Raw genomic sequence first — 19,914 nt, forward strand, 5'->3', positions numbered from 1 at the left:
TTATATTAAAACCTCAGGACTGAAAACAGCAGAAAAGAGAAGTTTGATTTTAGTAAAAAATATATAAAATAAGTTTCATCATAAAGAACAAAAGAGGGAGGTGTTTATTTTTTAAAGAGGACAGTTTGACTTTTATAAGAAAAAAGAGAACAATTTGGTTTTATTAAAAATATAATAAAAAATTGTTCTTCAGAAAAAAAGAGGAAACAGTTTGATTTTATTTAAGAAAAGAGGACAGCTTGGTTTTATTAAAAGAAAAGGTTTTTTTTATCAATAAATAAAGAATATTAAAAGAGAGGGAACTGTTTGACTTAAAAATAATAATAATAAAAAAGAGAAGTTTGGTTTATTAACAAATAAACAGTTTGGTCTTAAGAAAAGGGATCAGTTGGATTTTATTGAACTAAATGACAGAAAAGTTTGGTTTTATAAACCAGAACATTTTGTTTTCATAAAGCTGCAGACGGATTTATTTATGCGTCATCTCTAAATCCCAGACATGTTCCAGCCGTCTCCTCCTCCGGCTCGATGATTGATGCCGGATTGTCGTGCCGAGACGCCCGGGGAACGGCGAGGACTCGGGTCCGGACCCGTCTGCTGTTCAGGTCTTCACTGTAAAAACTGAACGTCTCAGAGACTCTTGGTCCTTCGCTCGTCAGTTTTAGAAACAGCAGAAGAAGAAAACCGAAACCCAAATTCACCAGATTTCTGACTTCAGGTAAAACTTTTCCACAAAAGAGAGAAATTTGTTAAATTCTTATTATTTTAAAAAATATATACTAAAACTTACTACTTTACAGAAGGAGAAAGAAAACTTTGACTAAACCATTGTAGCAGCATGATTCTTTTTCAGACGTTTTGTTGAAAATTTGCTGCCATGTTTACCATTTAATGTAGGACATTTGTCCAAAATATAGTAAATTATTTGGTACAATTCAAGTAAAATTATTCAACACAAAGGGACATTTAAAGTCATCGTACTGCAAAAACAAGCTTTTAGAGCAAATATCTTAACAAAACTAACTTATAATTAAATTTTCAGCAAGATAGAGGAGCTGGTTTTCAGCAAATAATTCTTAAATATTGATTAAATAGAAATGGCAAATTATTACACTTAAAACATTTGAAAATGTGTTTCAAGTGAAATAATCTGCCAATGGAACTAGCACTTTAAAAAAAATACATTTTAAGTTATTATTTACTGAAAACAAGCTTTATTAGATACTTGTAAGTTAGTTTTATCTTCATTAAAAAATAGACTAGCACTTGGTAAGAGTTGGAGCTTCAGCTCAGTTTCCAGGTTTTAGTCCAAATCATGACTCTACCACCGCCGTGCTTCACAGTAGGATTAATATTTAATCTGGCTAATTATTCATTTAAAAATGATATAAAGTGATATTTTTAGATTGCTGCTCTCAATGCATTTTGAAACCTGGGCTTTCGTTTTGAGCTTCAACAGAAAAATGAACCTTGTTTTTGGAAACATTTCCAGTTAAAACACTGGTCCAAGTGAATAAGAAGTGATTAAAGAGGCTGCAGGCGGGTTTGGTGGGTCAGCTTTGCTACAACTTTAATCCAAAAACATTTCTCTGCATATATTCAATAACATTTCTCTACAACAGCTCTCACCTCTCATAACTCTAAACAGTCTCAACAAAATAAGTCTAGTCGCACGTCATTCATCAACCTTTTATTTTACAATTCTCTCTGTAACTTTAGTGTTTTTTCTTCAAACATCAGGAATATTTGTTCGCTGTCTTTTATTATTATTTATTCATTATTATTTGAATCGACACGCAGACGAGACAGATTAACACGGACGATGACGAACGTTGGCCAACGTGTGAACCGACACAAACCCACAGAGCTCGTTACTGTTGAAGAATAAAAACAAACGTTCAGAGGCCCGGGCGCTGCGGGTCGGCGGCCATGTTAGCTGTTTGTGACGCGCTTAGATGTGTTAAAAAAACAAAACTCAACGTTAAGATTTGGACTCAAACTGTCATAAATACGTTTGTTTCTCTAATCTGGACTTGAAAGTTCAATTTTCTCTGAAGAATCATAGCAGGAAGCATTTTTAACTTTTTTTTTCTCGCTCCAATATGACCAAAACTTTCCCGTTCTCTGATAAATTATGAACATCGTGAAGATTTTCTGTTTTCATTTGCCGAAATGATGACATCGCAGTCCGACTCTTAACGCCGACGGGCCTCTGGTGGTCAAAATGTGTGTTTCTCTGCACACAAACTGCAGTGTTTGTTAGTAACATCAGAGGCACTTAAACCCCCCGATTCCTGCACCCCCTAAAAAACAAACAACTAAAAACCAAAACAGAAAAGTAAAAAATATTAATCTGAATTTCAACAATTTGGCTTCAAGTTTTAACCCCAAATTTCCCCGAAGAAGAACAAAAACGTGACGCCTCGGTGTGAACGCTTTCCAGCGGATTGTTTCCCAGACTGGTAGTGTTAACTGTTGGAGGAAGTAACCAAACGTGGAATCATCTGCTCCAAAAACAAACAGGGAGATCTCTTCTTTTTTTGGAGTAAATGATGCAGATTTTTGATATAAATATCTGTAAATGTTTCAGAAGAGAAAAAAAAACTCGAGCTGGAACGTTTCACCTTCGGCGCTTCGTCACCCAGAGAGACCCGACCAGAATCAGAAGATAAAAATGACAGAACTCCAAAAAAATAAACCAGGAAGTATCCGAGTCCTCTGCAGGAAACACGACCTCCACGTTCCCTCTACAATTATGTACAATATTTCTTTCTTTCTTTTTTTGTGTGTTTGTTTTTGCTTTTTTACACAGAGCGGTGCGGCGGCGGCGTCTCAGGCGGCGCTGCTCTTGGACAGGTTGGGGTAAAGGACAGCTGCCGTCACGGCAACCATCACTGCGATGACCGGCATCCAGGGGCTCCAGCCGCTCTGTTAGGGGAAGGAAAAAAAAAAAACGGACCAAACCCAGTTAGTCAGCAGAACCAAACCCAACAAGAACCAAAGAGTGTCAGAAAATCACCCTAAAGGATGAGAGAAGAGATAAAAGTCAGTCCAAAAGATGATATTTACTCTATTTTTAAATTAAAATCATGTTTCTAATCTTTTTAATGGGACCTGAGGCGGTACCGGGTCACAATCCAGCTGAAAAAATGAAGCATGCTTTATAAATCAGGGGGGTCCAAAGTGTGGCCTGTGGGCCAATTCAGGCTCTTGAAATGACTTTTTTATGCCGTCAACCAGAAGTCAAGAATGGTAAAAGTGTGGCCAGCAAAATTAAAAACCACTGATGACTCCAGAAAATCTTTCCTGTTTTTCTTTTAATAAAAAGTCAGAATTGATTTTTATGTTTTGGATCTTTAATCATAACAGATTTTATAATAAATTTGAGCAGGTAAAACTAAAACACAACAACTCATGCCTACAGTTTAAATTTTCCAGTTTGGACACCGGTTCTGTAAACAGAACCACGTCGGGTTGGTGGCTGTGATTCCCAGTGCTGATAAACGGCGAATCTGTTGGGAGTTTCTCTGCAATTTGAGGCGAAATTGAAATCATTTCAGGACCTTGAAAAGCTGAAAAGGGGTTGGACTTTCTGTTTACTGCTACGCCTGTCGCAATAAATAAATTAATCACATTATAAATTAAAACAAACTCAATCATTTCCATTTGCCTGATTTATCGTTTCTCTCCTTCTACCAAAAACTGGATGACAAAAGTCTTGATTCTGGTGCTTTGGTCTCAAGCAGCTCTTACTCTGAAGGACACTGTTGCTTACAGACTCTTAATAGTTCATTTTATTTGTTTATTTACTTTGGATAATTAAAATATCTTCCAGCTCCAGCACCAAATGTTCCTTAAAACTGAAAGTGTATTGATCTTTTTCAGAATGTGTTCTTGCCATTAATTACTTGAAAATGGCCCCAAAACCAGATGTTTTGTTTTTTGCTATAATTTCTGGGACAATTTATCATCCAGCAAAATGTGTCAAGGTCTATTGAGCTGATTTTATGATAATTTAGAGTTTCATGTTCTATGCTCTCCTTCTGTTGACATGAGAACTGAAGTGAATAAAGCTGTTAGAAATAAAACGTCTCAATCAGCTGCAGTATCTGCTGTTCTGGTCGGATCGGATCCAGATCCTCATTTCTTTTCCTGCGGGTCTGAACTCCTAAACACGCTGAATTTTCTCCATCTTCTCCTCGACCAGAACGGATGTTTCTCTCCGCTTCATAAAAATCTGTCCGCACCTCGGCACCGTCCAGGTCCGGCTCGTTTATCACAGATACCTGAACGCGGTTCAAGACCGAGCCAAGCTTTCAATTCTCCTGTCATCTGTTCAAACGCACAACAGATGTGCAGCTGCTGAGAACAGGCAGCGCTCTGCAAACATTGTGACATGAAGGAAAGGCTAATTAATGAGATCTTCCCCTCAGATGGTTAAGAAGGAGGAGGAATGCAAATAAATTTAATAAAAACAACCTAAATATCCAAAAAGGAAAATCCTATTTATCACTTTTAGGACTGCAGGAGACAAAAAGAAGAAATAATTAAAGAACAGAAGCAGAAAAAGAGAAAGCTGCACCAAATAAAAGCAAAAAGCAAACGACGGGAGTGAAAATGAATCTGCCAATGGCTGCAGGAAACAAAACCCAGTGAATCAGTTTGAGAGCAAAACGAAAAAAACCTGCAAACAAACAGCAAGGAGCAAACGGCATGCAGCAAACCAAAGAAAAGTGATTAATGGACCAACAAATCCTGCAGAAAATAAAAACAGGATGAAGGAGAGAGCCGTGGTGAACGGAGGAGATGTTAGTGATTTAAAGAGATACCAGGAGTTTGGCCTCAGCACGTCTGGGCTTTGACTGGACCATTAATAACTAGATATCATTATTACAATAAAAAACAATTCAGTCTTAATGTGAAGGGTGTTTCCTTTAGTAATGTTTCATGATTAAATTCACTAAAATCTGAGAATATTTCACAATGAAATCATTTCTAACTCAGACTTTTATTTTGAAAAGTGTTACACACTCAGGCAGATCATATTATGTAAAATTTGCTTTAATTTTAGTCATTTTATTGAGGTTAAAGTAGCTTCTACAGTGCGTGGTGGTATCCCTTTAAATAAAGGGTTCATGTGTGCTGGGAGTCTGCTGCCCCCTGCAGGATCTTGGTGTGAATGACGGCCAAGCCGTTAGATGCTCCACACATGATGAAGATGAAGAAGAGGACATTCAGTCCTCAGAGGAAGTTCAGGAGGTGAAGTCAAAGTCCTGCTGATCTCTGTTCAGGGTTCAATTTTCCCAGCCGAGTCAGTGACCCTGAACGTTACGTGTTTGCTAGGCTAGCATCAACTCAGAATGCACAATATATCGATAAATTATCGTATCGGTCTGATAAACGACCAAAGCTTATTATATTTGCTGTTGTATTAATTCGCACCGTTATTTTTCAGTGAAATAACAATAATAATGATTATAAATGCATGTTTGTTGCCATGGTTTCTCGGATTTGTTTAGGTTTTTCTCTTTCTGCAGGTGTAAAAACAGAAATAAACTGTTGGCTTGTTTCTGCAAAGCAACTTTCTATTTTTCTCTGTCCATTAGATCTGAAATAAACCCAAAACAAATTCTAAATAAATTCAAGCATTTCATCAGATTAATCACACTCTGGTGCTGTGATTAATCATTATGCCCACGTTTATAAGCTTAAAATATAAATTATCAGTCGTGGTTCTGCAAAAGTATAAAATAAAAAGAATTCTGGGCGGAAAAAAGTCAGAATTTAAAAAACCCCACAAAGTCAGAAAAAAACTTTTCTTTAGTGGCCCTAATCCTCTTCCGTACGAAGCTTTGTGGAGGAAAAAGTGATGATAAACATCTGATCATGATTTTTCACACAAAGTGTTGCGATCAGAACAATCTGTGACCCTGAACTGATCCCAGATCGGAACAATGACTTCACCTCAGCAGACTTTCCTTTCAGAGGTCACAGACAGACAGACAGACGGACGGACGGACGGACGGCCAGATGGAGGCAGCGGGACAGACTCATGTCGGTGTGTACCTTTCTACCACAACTGGCCGAAACACCAGTACAGCAGAGCCAGGACAAGGCCCATGAATATGGCTTGGACAGGCTGCAATATGGATGGCTAGAGGGAGGAAGGGAGGGATAAGAAGAAATCAGCCAGCAAATCAACCAAACGAAACAACATGGAGGATGGAGTAGCTGCAGCGGGGCAGGAGGGGCAACAGAGGAGGGTGGAGGCGAGTGGGTTCATCCTGAAGAGCTGCCTGTTTACCATCCCAAACACCAGAGGAAATCAGCTGACATGAACAAATATAAACAAACTGGTTTTAATCTTATTTATCTCTGCTGAGTGAACTCAAACACATTTCATCTAATTCTGGTCACATTATTTGACTTCAGGCATTTCCAGTGTCTGTTAAGGAGCTGAATTTATTAAAAATGTTTTTCATCCTCAGCAGAAGAAGGAAACTTTCTGCAGTACTAAGGAGTAGGATTGTCATGAAGCCATTTTAAACAATTTAATTAATAATTCAACTTCCTTATTCAAGCAAAACTGATAGGAATTCAGCAGTCATTTATGTTTCTCAAAACAAAGACAAAAAGAGCTGCGTAATAAAACCGTTTGTTAAATAATGTTAATAACTTTACAGTGTTATGTTCTTATGTTGTATATTTACCACTTACTGTGCCGTTTTATCTTGGGATAACGATAAAAACTATTTATTACATCTTTTACTATATGACTGCAATTAAGGCCCCAAAAACACAAATAATGCTCTAGAAAAATATTCCTATTTGTAATGCGTAAAGTGTGAATTAAATCACTAAATTGCAATACATCTGTATTTTCAGATGTATTGATCAATATGTATTGATGCTTTCATTGAACAAACAGTGGAGAAAGTAGTAAAACTACAATAGGGGCAGTTTGATCATCATTAATGGGAATTTATCATCAAAACAAAAAATCTAAATTGTTATGACATGAAACTTATAATATACAATAAGTCCCCAAATATATCATTGATTAAATAACTTTTATAGTTTAGATTATTTTGACAACCTACTCTAGAGCTCAGTGTTACATAAAGACAAACATCAGCTGGAAAGGAGGAAGAGGAGCAGGAGAAGAAGAAGCTGCTTGTTCAAAAATCAGCTCAGGAAAACAAAAACTAAACAAAGTGAGCTGAACGAGGGAGGAGGGATTTTATTTATTCTAGGTGAACAAATAAATTCATTAAATAAATCATTTTTCACCAAGAATAAATAAATTATAAATAATAATAATAAATAAATATATTTATTCTTGGTGAAAGAAAAAAAGCAGCTAATCTGACCTGTTTAAACAAAGTTTAAATCATTAAACCGTTTTCTGACAGAGTTGGGTAGTAACTAACTCTGTCAGGTAGTAACTACCCAACTACCCAACTCTGGGGCAGTTTACATACTTATCAACACCCAATCACATTTACTTGAATAACTTTTTTGAAGAAAAGAAACAAAACAAAAAACCCAAAAACTTTATAGTATTTTTACTCTGCTGTAGTACTTTTACTTGAGCAATTTTATTATAAAGTATTTCTACTCTTGAGTAAAATTTCTGGATTTTCTACCTGCTGAATGAAAGTCAAACATGTTTTAAGCAGAAACTCACCAGACAGAAACACACCTGCAGGTTTTGTTAGTTTCATCATTTTTACATTGAAAAAAAATCGGATTAAAAAACATTTTTTGCCTGATTTTGTTACCTCTATGATTTATTGTCATTTTCGTCTTTAAAATGCTAAAATTTCCACTTAACTTTATAATTTGGTCTGATGTTGTAATTTTTAAAATATGAAATGATTGATAATTTGATCGGCACTTGAGTATATTTTAAAATATATATTTTTGTACTCTTACTTGAGTAATTTCTTGGACGGCTACATTTGACTTTTACTTGAGTAAAAATATGCTGAAGTAGTGCCACTCTTACTCGAGTACATTTATTTGTACTCTGGGCTCATCAATCCAAGCTGGGAGTGAAAATCCTCCAAGCCAGCAGCAGATTTTATTTCTGTTTGGACTCACAGAGCTGGTCTTGTCCTGCAGCAGCTTCAGGCTGCTGCGGCACTGCTCCAGCTCCTGGTGGATGTTCAGCTTCTCCTGCTCCGTCTTCTCGTAGCGCCGCCGCAGGTCAAACAGCTGAGACTGAGTGTCTTCGTACTGCAGCGGGGCGAGAGAGAGCAGACCTACGTCACTTCCTGTCTGCAAACCGCCGTGGCGAACGGCGGATCGGTGGCGTACCTCTTTCTGCAGGGTGTGTGTTCGGGCCTGGGCCTGGTCCAGCTGCGTCTTCAGCCGGCTGGCGTCCTCCAGGTGCTGGTTCTCCAGAGAACCCAGTTTGTCCTGCAGAACCTCTTTCCGCTTCTCTAGAGACTCCAGACTGCTGCTGAGGACCAGACTCAGCTCCCTGGTGCTGGAAACCACACAAAACAACACATTCAGGTCCAGAACCGGAACCAGTAGCCCACCAACAGAACGAGAAGTTAAAGGGCTGGACGATATAAGCATTTCATATCAGTTGATATCAATAATTATTGATCAGCTTTTTGTGTTAAATCCTGCAAACTGGTTTTGTGACCTTTCCTGTTTGATCCACAGTTTTCACTCCACTTCAAGTTGTTTTTTTATTTTTATTTTTAAGCAAGCAGTTATGAGGCGAAACCTTAAACTGCTGCTGCACCAGTCACTCAACATGTTGTTGCCAGGTAACCAAAGAGTGAGAGTTGCTAGGTAACCAAAGGTTAAAGTGAGTGAGTCGATGCCACCGACCTGGTTGAGCGGCTAAAGCCTTTCCTCTGCCTACACCTCCCAGAATGCGTTGCGGTTCTGGATCGGAGTTCAGTGATATTATTGATTATCGAATGTTCTGTGCAGAGGTACTGTATTTTACAACCCCACACTGTGGACTGCAAAAACACAAAACTAAACCAAAAAAGCATTTTTGGTTTAGTTTCTGGTTTAAATATCCTAAGACACTGGAAATAAGACAAAACTAAGTTACAAGTAACTTTTCGCCAAGATTTAGGAGCTTGTTTAGCGTCAATAATTCCTTAATATTGGTGGAAAAGTTCAAGTCTTATGAGCAGATTATTTCATCTATAAAAACGTTTTTCATTTGAGTGAAATAATCTGCAAGTGGAACTAGTACTTTTTCATCCATACTAAGGAATTACTGATTTATAAAATTAGCTTCCATCCTGCTGAAAAGTTACTTCAAAGTTAGTTTTGTCTTATTTCAAATGTACTAAAGTACTGCACTAGATACTAAACCAAAGATTCTTGGTAATATTTAGTGTTTTTGCCGTGTAGAGACACAATGTGATAGGATTTTTTCCCTTAACTATCCTCAGATTATTTTTCAGAAACACCAGCTCGTTATTCTTTGTATATGAAATAAAAAGGCCAAATTTCAAGAAGTCACAACTGAAACATTTCTACAAAGATTTTTATGTTTTATTTCATCATTTTGTGCTTTAATGAGAGCGCAGCTCTTTCTACAGACGCTGAGCGGACTTTGTGTTGGTACCTGCTGAGCTCCGCCTCCAGGTGCTGCAGTTTGTCCGTCAGGTCTCTCCGCTCAGCTCTCAGAAAGTCACAGTCCTGCTGCAGAGACGCACAGCGCTGCTGCAAAGCTGCACACTCCTCTGGAAGAGAGAACAGAGAGCAGCCGTGAAGCTTTCCGCGGCGCAGCCAGATGTCGATGCAGGCGCAGGCGCAGGCGCCACCTTGCAGCTGGCTGGCCGTGTTCTGCTGCTGCTGCTGCTGAGCAAAGGCCTCCTGCAGCCGGCTGATCTCCTCCTCGTACTTGGCTGCCGTGCTCCTCCAGTGCTCCAGCTCCGTGCGCACGCCGCCCAGGTCCGCCTGCAGGGCGGCGATCTCGCGCTCACGCTCGGCTGTGGCCGTCTCCATGGCGTGTCGCAGGACCAGAATCTGACAGCCGAAACAGAACCAGGATGAGTGGATCCACCAAGATTCACCAAGGCAAATTCAAGACTTTTTAAAATCCTTCTAAAAACGTCGTCCGACCAACCGGCAATAATTTACACTTAGTCCGTTATAGACTATTGTTAACATTCAAAGATTGGAGGATAAAAAGACGATTCTTTTGCATGCCGTTCGAAGCCGCGCTGCAGCGGCAGAACAACTGTTAGCTAAAAGAAACCCGGACATGTTGGTATTATTACCCGAGTGCAGTGCGCCACAGCAAAAGGAAAAATAATCCAGAAAACTGTTGAATTTGTTTTGTCACTCTGTGTCGCCTATGCTACAAAAGACTTGTTTCCATAGCAACTGAAACTACATACAGTATATCAGGGTTCAACCCCAAAAAAATACTCAAACATTTTTCACACAAAAAACAGAACATCCAGTCCATTACAGTTTTATATATTTATTTGATGTTTATTTTGTGATTATTAATAAGTGATCGCTGTAGTTTAATAACTACTGCTGCTATTAGCTAATCCAGCAGTGCGGTGGTTGATTAGCTAATTTAAACACCTGCTCTACTGAGGATCTGTCAGAGTTACAGCTAGCATGGGCTTGTTAGCAGTTAGCGGTAGCTGCAACCACTTTGAGTCACTGAACGCAATGAAGACGTTCGCAAAGTCTTACATGACAGGAAGGTCCTGCGAGACAAAAGATTAACAGAATATGCGAGATTGCTTTGGAAGACAAATTTTTGACAAAAATAATGTTAAGAAGACAGGAATCCATGCAGAGATACTGTAGACACAGTTTGACAGTTGAAACTGGTGTCAAGGTTTTGTGTTATGTGAATTTTTTGTTTTAGTTTTCAGGCGGTGCAGCGGTACCTCCTCCTGGGCGGAGTACAGGTCCTCCCTGGTGCTGCAGATGGTGCTCTCCCTCTGCTCCTTCAGGGCCTCCATGTCGGCCTGCAGTTTCCCGAGCTGAGCTGCACCACACAGAGCCAGGGGACAGGTCAGACCCAGACTCGTCCGCCGCATGTTTTCCTAACTCGCGTACTCACTCTGCAGGTACTGGATCTGTTTGGTCGACTCCTCGGTCAGCTTGGAGTTACTCCTCCTCTCCTCCTCCAGCAGAGCTGCAGACAGAGAGTCCCAACACTTCGACATTAAAACACAAAGAGCCAGAAGACAGCTGTCTGATCAGTCAGAGGGAATCTACCTTGTAGTTCCAGACATTTCTGCTTCCCGGTGTTGGCCAAGTCCTGGGCTTCCAGAAGTTCTCTGTGGAGGTAGCTGATGACGTTCTCCGTGTCTCCAGCGTCCAGACCGGCTCGATTCAACTCCGCTAAAAACACAAACCAAAACATTCAAAGCAAAGCAACTAACAGTTATTTTAGTCATCAATTATTAAAAAATTGGCACATTCTGCAGAATGAAATTAGAAATATTTCATTGCCCAAAATGCAATAAAATATTCCCTTAGTAAATGCGTGATCATTTGTAATAAACGATATAAATCAAGTGTAGGGCTGATCTGGTGATTATTTTTTGGATTAACTGATTAATAGCAAAAAATACCTAATAGGATTAGTTTTCTTTTTGCTTAGTTTTTTCCATGATTTGAACCAGGAAGTTGAAACACTGGGGAGAACAGATTAACAGACAAAAGAATTTTCTTATTTTAAATTTAAATGTACAGACTGTTTGATTAGTTTTGACTTTTCTTTCATCAAATTGACTTTTTTAAGTCTGTGTATTCCAATTAAGCGATTACTAAAATAGTTTACGATTATTTCAACAATCGATTAATCACAAATAATTGCTTAAGCACAACAACGACATATAAAAAGCAGCATTTCCATTTAAACCATTTTCAGACTGAAATCTTCAGCCGCTCTCTCAGGACATTCTGGACATTTAAGTTTAAACCACCAGCCGTTAGCCGGGTCCGTTTGGCTCCTGATTCTGCAGATGGCTGAATTTTAAAATCTAAAACATTTCTGAAAATCAGTTGGCCAAACTGCTACCAGGTTTTATTCACTTTTCCTTCATGCTATTCCAAAACCACTTTGGAGATGAAAACAATACAAACGAACTACAGAAAAGATAATTTATTTTGCTATAAATGACAGTATTATACATTCTACAGCAGGGACACGGTTAACTAAAATACAGCAAAAATTTATGTCTGAATTTCTTTTTTTTCTCCAGTGAGGAAAAAAATGCATCCTTGTTTTTTTTTAGGTGTATGTAAATATCTGGCATTAACTGTAAATAACGTTTTCCAAATTTAAGCTTTTAATCTAACGTTAGATTCCACTTTATTACAAAACTGTGCAGTTTGATATCAAACACTTTCAGGGACTTTATACAGAAATCAAGTACTTTACAAATCTGTCAGTTCTGGATAAACTAGAACCACAGCTGGAGTTAAAGCTGATCCAGGAGGATCCAGAGGTCTAAAAGGCAGCTAAACACAACTTTTTAAAAGTGTTTGTTAGAGACTCATCATCCACAACTCAAAATAATGAAAAATCTGGATAAATCGGATGTTCGATGTGGAAAATCAAAAGATACATTTAGGTGAAAAACAGTAAATAAATCACTATTTTTGTTTTATTTATTTGTATCATTTAGAAAACTGAGTAAAGTCTGAAAAAATTTTTTTTTTTCTGCCCCAAACCTGAAAAGCGTTACCTTTGAGGAGAGCGACTCTGTTCTGGGGTTCGTTCAGCTCCTGGTCGTTCATGTTGCCGTCTGAAACCAACAAACGGGACAGAAACCAAATTAAAACACACATGATGAGGTGCAATCAAAGTGATTCTCATAAAAGCTCAGGGTTGCTCGGTGAGGCGGAAGCTTGGAGAAGGAGCTGCACCTCGAAGGCGGAGCTAGGACCAACCAGGCATTTTTCACAGCTGAATGGTTGCCATGGAGACAATAGGATTTCTCAAACATGCATGAAAGAATCAAGGCAACACTCCGGGTTTGTCTTTGATGAGGGAATAACATTATAACATGATGGAGAGCTAAAAAACAAAAGTAAAGTTCTTTAAAAATGAAATCCCTCTTCCTGGTCTCTGCTGACCTGACGTGTCGTCGCTACTGCGGTCTTTGCTGGGACTCAGCGTGTCGGACATGTCGGACTCTTTGGCGTCCATCTGGTTTCCTGTTGGGAGCAGAACGTGAGCGGAACGTGAGCAGACTGACAGGTGATGCTCAGGTGATGTCGTGTCAGAGAGCTTCACCTTTGAGGCGATCGGGGCTGGCCAGCAGGTCGTCTTCTGGCGCCTGGTTGTTCTGCAGGTGGGCGTCCATCACTTCTGCAAACATCCAGGAACAGTCCTGTTTTATCATCATCGATGCTAATTTACAGATAGCTTCTTTGCTTTATCTCGAATCAGAACCAATATATTAATTTGTAGAATAATATCACTTTATGTAATAAAATAATTACTCTGGGCTCTTTGAAAACTCTAGAATTTGTTACATTTATACCAGATTAAAATAAGTCTTTTGTAAGCCTGTTGCAATAAGCAATTAATCAATTAATCATAATAGGGTTAGGTAAATTAAAATGAGCTTAGTACTTTCCATTTTGATCCATTCTAATATTTTTTGAAGGGCAACTTTGCTTACAGAGACTTAATTGTTCATTTTTGATTATGGTTTCAGCTGTGTGTGGTTCTTATTTCATTTTTATTTATTGCTTTTGGTTGTTATTTAGGATACTTAAAAGTGTGGAGTGTTCCTTGTAAAATTAAAGTTTGTCGTCTTAGAGGGAGAACTTGCATTATCATGCCAATATCTTTATATGAGATGGAAATGGTATCAAAATAATTTTCTTTATTACAATAATTTCTGGGACAATTTAGCAAAATTTGTCTTTTCTCTGGTATTCATGTTGCATGCTGGAAGAGTAAAATAAAACCTTTGTTTTAAAACCAGGCCTTTGCTTATAGTATGGCTAAATTAAAGTTTATTATATAAAACATTTGGTATGTTAGATGCTACAATATTTCTAAAAAACCATCAAAGGGCAATTTCAACCTTATTTCTACCCAAGCAGGTTGACTCCTACCATCAAAGTTGGCCAGTTTGTGTATGGAAGAGCAGACGTTCTCCTTCAGCTGCTTGACGGCTGCAAAAACAACAGAACAGAAACAAAACAAGTTTGTTGACAAGAATAAAAATATACAGAGAATTAGAAATATTATTTTATCTTCAGGCAGAAATTGTATCAAATTGCAGCATCAGTAGTTCATTAGGAATTAACTCTGAATTCATTGGGATAAAAACCTCTAAAAGGCTGATCAGGAAGTGAGCCAGTTAGTTCCTGAAGGAGCAAAGATGTACAGTCATGCTAACCGGTTTTAGCAGCAACACAAACTTTGTTGCTTCGGTTTCTATGGCAACACTTCCCTCTGTGTTTATATTATCACTCAGAGAGGTCAGATTCAGACTTATAATTTTACTGAGGAGCAAACTGACTGGCTAACGAGTCACTGCCGATCTGTAGTTGTCATTTTCTTGCGTTAGTGATGATTAGCTCCATCAAAAACAAACAGAAAAACTGAAGCTAAAATGCCACAAACGTTTTCTGGATCATCAACAACTTCCGATGTCCCTGACTCCAACGTCTCTCTGCCCAGATTTCAAACCATTCAGAGATTTAAAGCGGAGCGGAAAAAGCAAATGAGGTGGATTAGCAGAGCATAAACACCGATGGTGTTATCCAGAAAAACGATACTGTGAAATATCATCTCTGCTGCCTGGAAATGGAGCCGTTAGCATGTCAAGACATGTCATGAGGCCGTCACTAGGCCTGTCGCGATAAACGATAAATCGATTAATCGTACGATAAATTAAAACTATCGACGTCATTTCAATTATCGGCATTATCGTCTCTTCCGGCCTTTTTCTCTTTCTGTTGATGACACTGAATGAAAAAAGGCTCAACTCCGGTGCTCTCCACTGACCTCTGACCTCATTTCCTCAGTGTAAAGCCCAGCAGCACACTACACCATCTTAGAGCTGTAGGCCGATTGTCGGCCGTTTTCAAAACCTAACAGACCACACATTAGCCGACAGAAATCCTTGGTATAACGGTTCCATCGGGTTCGGTCCTGCTGTGTGGTGTCCAACAATGGGCACAAAATAATGGCTACAAGTTCAGTGAACTAATTTTAAAACCAGGCATTAATCAATGCTTTACTATAATCTACCTGCAATGCATGTGGCTAGTGTCAGCGTAAAGTCCTGACTGAATGAAAATCATTAGAACCTGTTTATGTCACGTTAACGAAGAACAGCTGAAAAGTTACCGGGTTTATCAACTGCGGTAGCAATTTGGCTCCAGCTCCTCCTCTTGTCATTTTTATATTTTTTGCATGTTGAATAAACATTAATGTTGTTTCCACATATCATCTCCAATGTACGCTGGACTTCGGGTTGCTCCGTGTCAGCTGTTTGGGATTCCCCTCCGTAATTTCCCCTCAGAAAGCAGGAGGGGAATCCGTGCTTTCTGATTGGCTGCCTGTCACATTCAACAGGCTGAGTTAATATCCCAGTGGGGAAAAAACCCTGATTTAGATCGGAGCAGCAATGAAGATCTACCGTAACACACCACACAATCTTAGAAAGACCAACGTTTTAAGATTGTTGTAAAGGGAAAAATAGGAGCAAAAAATCATGTAGTGTGAATTATTGCATCAGGTAGTCGATGTGCCCATCTTCTCTATTTAAATCTAATTATTACTGAAGGGCAACATAATATACAGACTTCATAATCTGCACTCTTTTGGTTGAATGCAGTATTTATTTACACTTTGGCTTTATGTTGTTTAGTTTTTTTCAAGTACATTTTTTGTTAATAGAGACTGAGAATCCATTTTGTTTTTGGTTGTTTTGTTTATTTTGTTTATCAGCTCCAGTGTTAAATATTCTTTTGAAAATAAAGTGTATCTATCTTTGGCAGGAAATCACATGCATTATTACGTCATTTCCATTAAATCAGTGTAAAAAGGTCTTCAAACAATATTATCGTTTATCGCAATAATTTTTGAGACAATTAATCATTCAGCAAAATTTGTTATCGTGACAGGCCTAGCCGTCATACAGCAACAGTCTTCAGTCAGAGGCCTTTTCAGACGAGTTGCAAGTCTGACTGTTACTGGAGATTCTTCCTGCCCACAGCTTCACCATCCACAACGGCTCTCTGAAGATACTTGGCTGATTATGACAACATTTAGTTTCCTTTTGGGATATAACCAACAGCTAGTGGCAAGTAAAAATTCCCTACAGAAAGTTGCGATTGCAACTATTAATATAAATTCACTCATTTCAATTTTCTTACAAAAATTGAACCTGGTGCAGCCAAAACTGCCACTAGAGGAGTTCTGGGTAGAACAGATTTACAGACAGGTTTTTTTTAACTTGAATGCAAAGTGTTTATATTTTTTGTACAGTTTCAGATCAATCCTCTCTGTGTTGTTCTTTCTGCAAATTATCTTTTTTTAGTCTGCATCCTCCAGTTAATGATTAATCAATTACTAAATTAGTTAATTCTTTCAATAATCAATTAATCACGATTAACCATAAAACCTAAAACTTATAATCTATGCAATGAAGGGTTAAGACAGTTGTCATGGCAACAAGGTGTGCCTTATACAGTGGCAAGAACAGAACAGCCAAAAACAAAATGGAACATAAATGTGTTTCTTTGCTAAAAATTTACTTCAAACTATTGGTTAAAGTCAGAGAATAAAGAAAATTGAGATATATAGTTTATATAGTTCATGTTCTGATGTTGGCTGCACAGTGGCGCAGTTGGTAACACTGTTGCCTTGCAGCAAGAAGGTCCTGGGTTCGATTCCCGGCCGGGGTCTTTCTGCATGGAGTTTGCATGTTCTCCCTGTGCATGCGTGGGTTCTCTCCGGGTTCTCCGGCTTCCTCCCACAGTCCAACAACATGACTGTTAGGTCAATTGTTATATCTAAATTCTCCCTAGGGTTGTGTGTGTGTGTGAATGGTTGTTTGTCCTGTATGTCTTTGTGTTGCCCTGCGACAGACTGGCGACCTGTCCAGGGCGTACCCCGCCTCCCGCCTGGAACGTAGCTGGAGATAGGCACCGGCACCCCTCCCGACCCCATTAGGGACAAAGGGTGAACAGAAAATGGATGGATGGATGGATGTTCTGATGTTTTCACTGGAAAATCTAAATCCTGACTTTGGTAGACAGTTTTTTTGTCCCCCAGCTTGTTAATGTCATTTCCTGACAGGCCTGCAGGGGGCAGCATCGTGGACATGGAAGAGGACAGCAGGAAAGCATGGTGGTACTCACGCGGACACTCAATCAACTGTGGGATTCTAGTCGAGTCTTCTCCACTGTTGACATGACAGTTGTCTGACGGAAACAAGAAGAACCGACTTAACTTCGACCACTTCCACTTTGGTCTCAGAGTTTTGATTCTGCTCATCACACACAGAAACACAAATATCTCATCTGGAGGAGGGCTGACTGCTGTCATCAGCGTGGGAAAATCAGAACACCATTCCCGCCATCTTGCTCTGGTTATGCCTCATTGTAAAATTTGATTTTCTAGTTTAAATGAGCAGAATCAAAAGCAGCTGTAGAGCTGAATGGGTTCCTAAAACCCAACGCTACACTGATTAGGAACAGTCGCAGAGAGGACTCAGCGACAGAAAGAAAAAACAAAGATTCAAGCGGTTAAAGCATGGCAGAGCTGACGCATAACGCTGACAGACAACAAAACAAGAGACAGAAAGACGACCGACCGCCAGACAGGACAGAAATCACAGCCAGAAAGAGCTGAGGTAAAACTCACAGTCTTTTCCCAACTGTGACCTCATCAGGATGAGAACAAGGAACAGCCTGGTCCGACATCATGACCACAAAACTAACAGATCCAACACAGCCACACTGAGGCATAATGGGAGAATCCATATATGGAGCTTTTTAATGTCCAAATCACCATTCAAATATGAAAAACAGATTTAAGACAGCAAACGTTGAGGCTGGTGTTTCACACAAGAGAAAGAGGCTCAATCCAAAGCTGGCACTTTTAAAAGTTCTCACACCTCCGAAACGTTTCCACCACAAATCTCAGTGAATCCTGTTGGGATTTTAACTGAGAGCCTTTTTACCTCCTGCTCACAACTGGAGCCAACGATTATTAAAGTAATCGATTATTCTGATGATTAATTGGAGATTTTCTATTTAACCACTTAGGCCTTTTTTTATACAACTTTAGAAATACATTAAAAATCTAAATAGACAACTAATTTGATTCCTTTAAGCAAAGCATTTTTTAAATGCAATAATAAATAAATCATTCTTTTAGTGAATTTGAACCAGGTGAAGCTAAAGCTGCCACTTGAGGCACTTTGACTGAAACATATTTACAAAGAAGTTTTTATTTTAAATGAAAATGTATCTATATGTTTGTACAGTTTTGGCTCAGTCACTGCTCTGTTCTTTCAGAGGTTGACCTTTTTTGAGTCTGGAGATTTTTTTGACTCCAGTTAACAATTAATAAATTATTAAATTATTTGACACCCTAGTTCTTGTGTTGTTATTTTGGCATGCTAGCATATAAAAAAAAAGAGTAATGCTACTGATGTTACAGGAGAATAAAGCTTTACAGCAGGTGATCACACACCCAAAAAAAAAACATCCCCACAGGATGATGCTGCCACCGTCATGTTTCAAAGAGTGGATGGAGAATTCAGGGTCTTTAGCAATTTTAGAGTTTTGTTTGTAGGCTAGAAGTTAAAATCTGGATGCAGAGTAAGTTCTTCTGGTGATAAACTGGATAAAATCTACTGGCTTTATTCCAACCAGGGATGCCTGATATATCGGCTGATTCATTGGAATTGGTTAGTTGTTTTTAACAAAACATCTGCATTTATTTTTTGCAAATAAATTGTCTGCACTGGCATAAAGAGTGACATCTTTATGTTTCTGTGCAAATGTTGACATTTTGATGCAAATCTGTTTAATTCTGTGATATTTTTGCCTAAACTGTCTCTGTGCTGCCCTCTTTGGGTTGAATGATGTCTAGTGCAGTTGAATTTTGTCGCTACTCACGGTACATCTTCACATCCGTCAGCCTCTGATTTGGGTTTAAAACCTTCTGCTCAGACGCACGGCGCCGGTGGCAAGTCAGGAGCTGGACTAGTGAGAACGGAAAGCGTTTATCGATAGCGCTTTTTGGCTTGTATGTGTGATTCATTTGGAACGTGAACAAGTAGTGGATCGGATCTCCTTTCTGCACAACGACTGTGACACTGACTACAACGCTTAGGAAGCCCGAGGGTCAGACTCTCGCTCAGGACAGTTACTGCAGAGCAACTTCTGCTTCAAACGTGATCACCAAAGTCTCCAACAACACAGAACAAAGTTGCTAGATTTGTCGTCTTTTCAAAATAAAGTCACTACAGAGTCTGAAAAGGTGCTAAAAATAGTGACAAAGACATTACGTTGGCAACAGCGCTTCCTTCTTTCTTTGGCTGCACTTGACCACGCCCCTCGGGGTGTCTAGGCTCTGCCCACTTTTGTAAAAAAAAAATTAAGTTTTGCTTTCTCAATAAAGTTAGTTGCAATTTAAATAACTTATCGGTGAGTTCTATTTATTAATAAGGTGACCTTTGATTCTGGTTGCCCCGGATATTTTTACTCTAAACCACGTTGAGCTTTTGTGCTACTTTATCACCTAAAATCAGAATAAAACCCTCTGAGGTTTGTAGCTATGATATGGCAAACTTTGGAAAAAGTTCAAGAGGGTGTGAATACTTTCACAAGTCACTGTCTGTGTCTGTCTGTGTGTGTGTGTGTGTGTGTGTGTGTGTGTGTGTGTGTGTGTGTGAAGCTAAATATTCGGTTGTT

The 19,914-nt window shown here is 39.0% G+C and overlaps 1 protein-coding gene across 8 annotated transcripts in view; it reads right to left on the reverse strand.

The window, feature by feature from the left end:
- Positions 1 to 1,544: 1,544 nt before the first annotated feature.
- slmapa (sarcolemma associated protein a) overlaps positions 1,545 to 19,914 on the reverse strand; it is a 62,080-nt gene continuing 43,710 nt past the window's right edge. For 3 of the 8 annotated variants that reach the window (XM_028002056.1, XM_028002053.1, XM_028002060.1), the window contains 13 exons: positions 17,350 to 17,412; positions 14,089 to 14,148; positions 13,256 to 13,330; positions 13,096 to 13,176; positions 12,705 to 12,764; positions 11,227 to 11,352; positions 11,069 to 11,143; positions 10,893 to 10,993; positions 9,804 to 10,008; positions 9,605 to 9,722; positions 8,320 to 8,491; positions 8,104 to 8,238; positions 1,545 to 2,928 (listed from right to left, as the gene is read on the reverse strand). In XM_028002056.1, the coding sequence (XP_027857857.1) occupies positions 2,833 to 2,928; positions 8,104 to 8,238; positions 8,320 to 8,491; positions 9,605 to 9,722; positions 9,804 to 10,008; positions 10,893 to 10,993; positions 11,069 to 11,143; positions 11,227 to 11,352; positions 12,705 to 12,764; positions 13,096 to 13,176; positions 13,256 to 13,330; positions 14,089 to 14,148; positions 17,350 to 17,412 (1,367 nt within the window). In that variant the 3' untranslated portion in view covers positions 1,545 to 2,832. Of the gene's footprint in view, positions 2,929 to 6,066; positions 6,155 to 8,103; positions 8,239 to 8,319; positions 8,492 to 9,604; positions 9,723 to 9,803; positions 10,009 to 10,892; positions 10,994 to 11,068; positions 11,144 to 11,226; positions 11,353 to 12,704; positions 12,765 to 13,095; positions 13,177 to 13,255; positions 13,331 to 14,088; positions 14,149 to 17,349; positions 17,413 to 19,914 lie in introns of all 8 variants that reach the window. The other 5 variants (XM_028002059.1, XM_028002057.1, XM_028002055.1 and 2 more) reach the window with 3 other exon arrangements.

This window comes from Xiphophorus couchianus, chromosome 20 (genome assembly GCF_001444195.1).
Source record: "Xiphophorus couchianus chromosome 20, X_couchianus-1.0, whole genome shotgun sequence".
Lineage (NCBI taxonomy): Eukaryota > Metazoa > Chordata > Actinopteri > Cyprinodontiformes > Poeciliidae > Xiphophorus > Xiphophorus couchianus.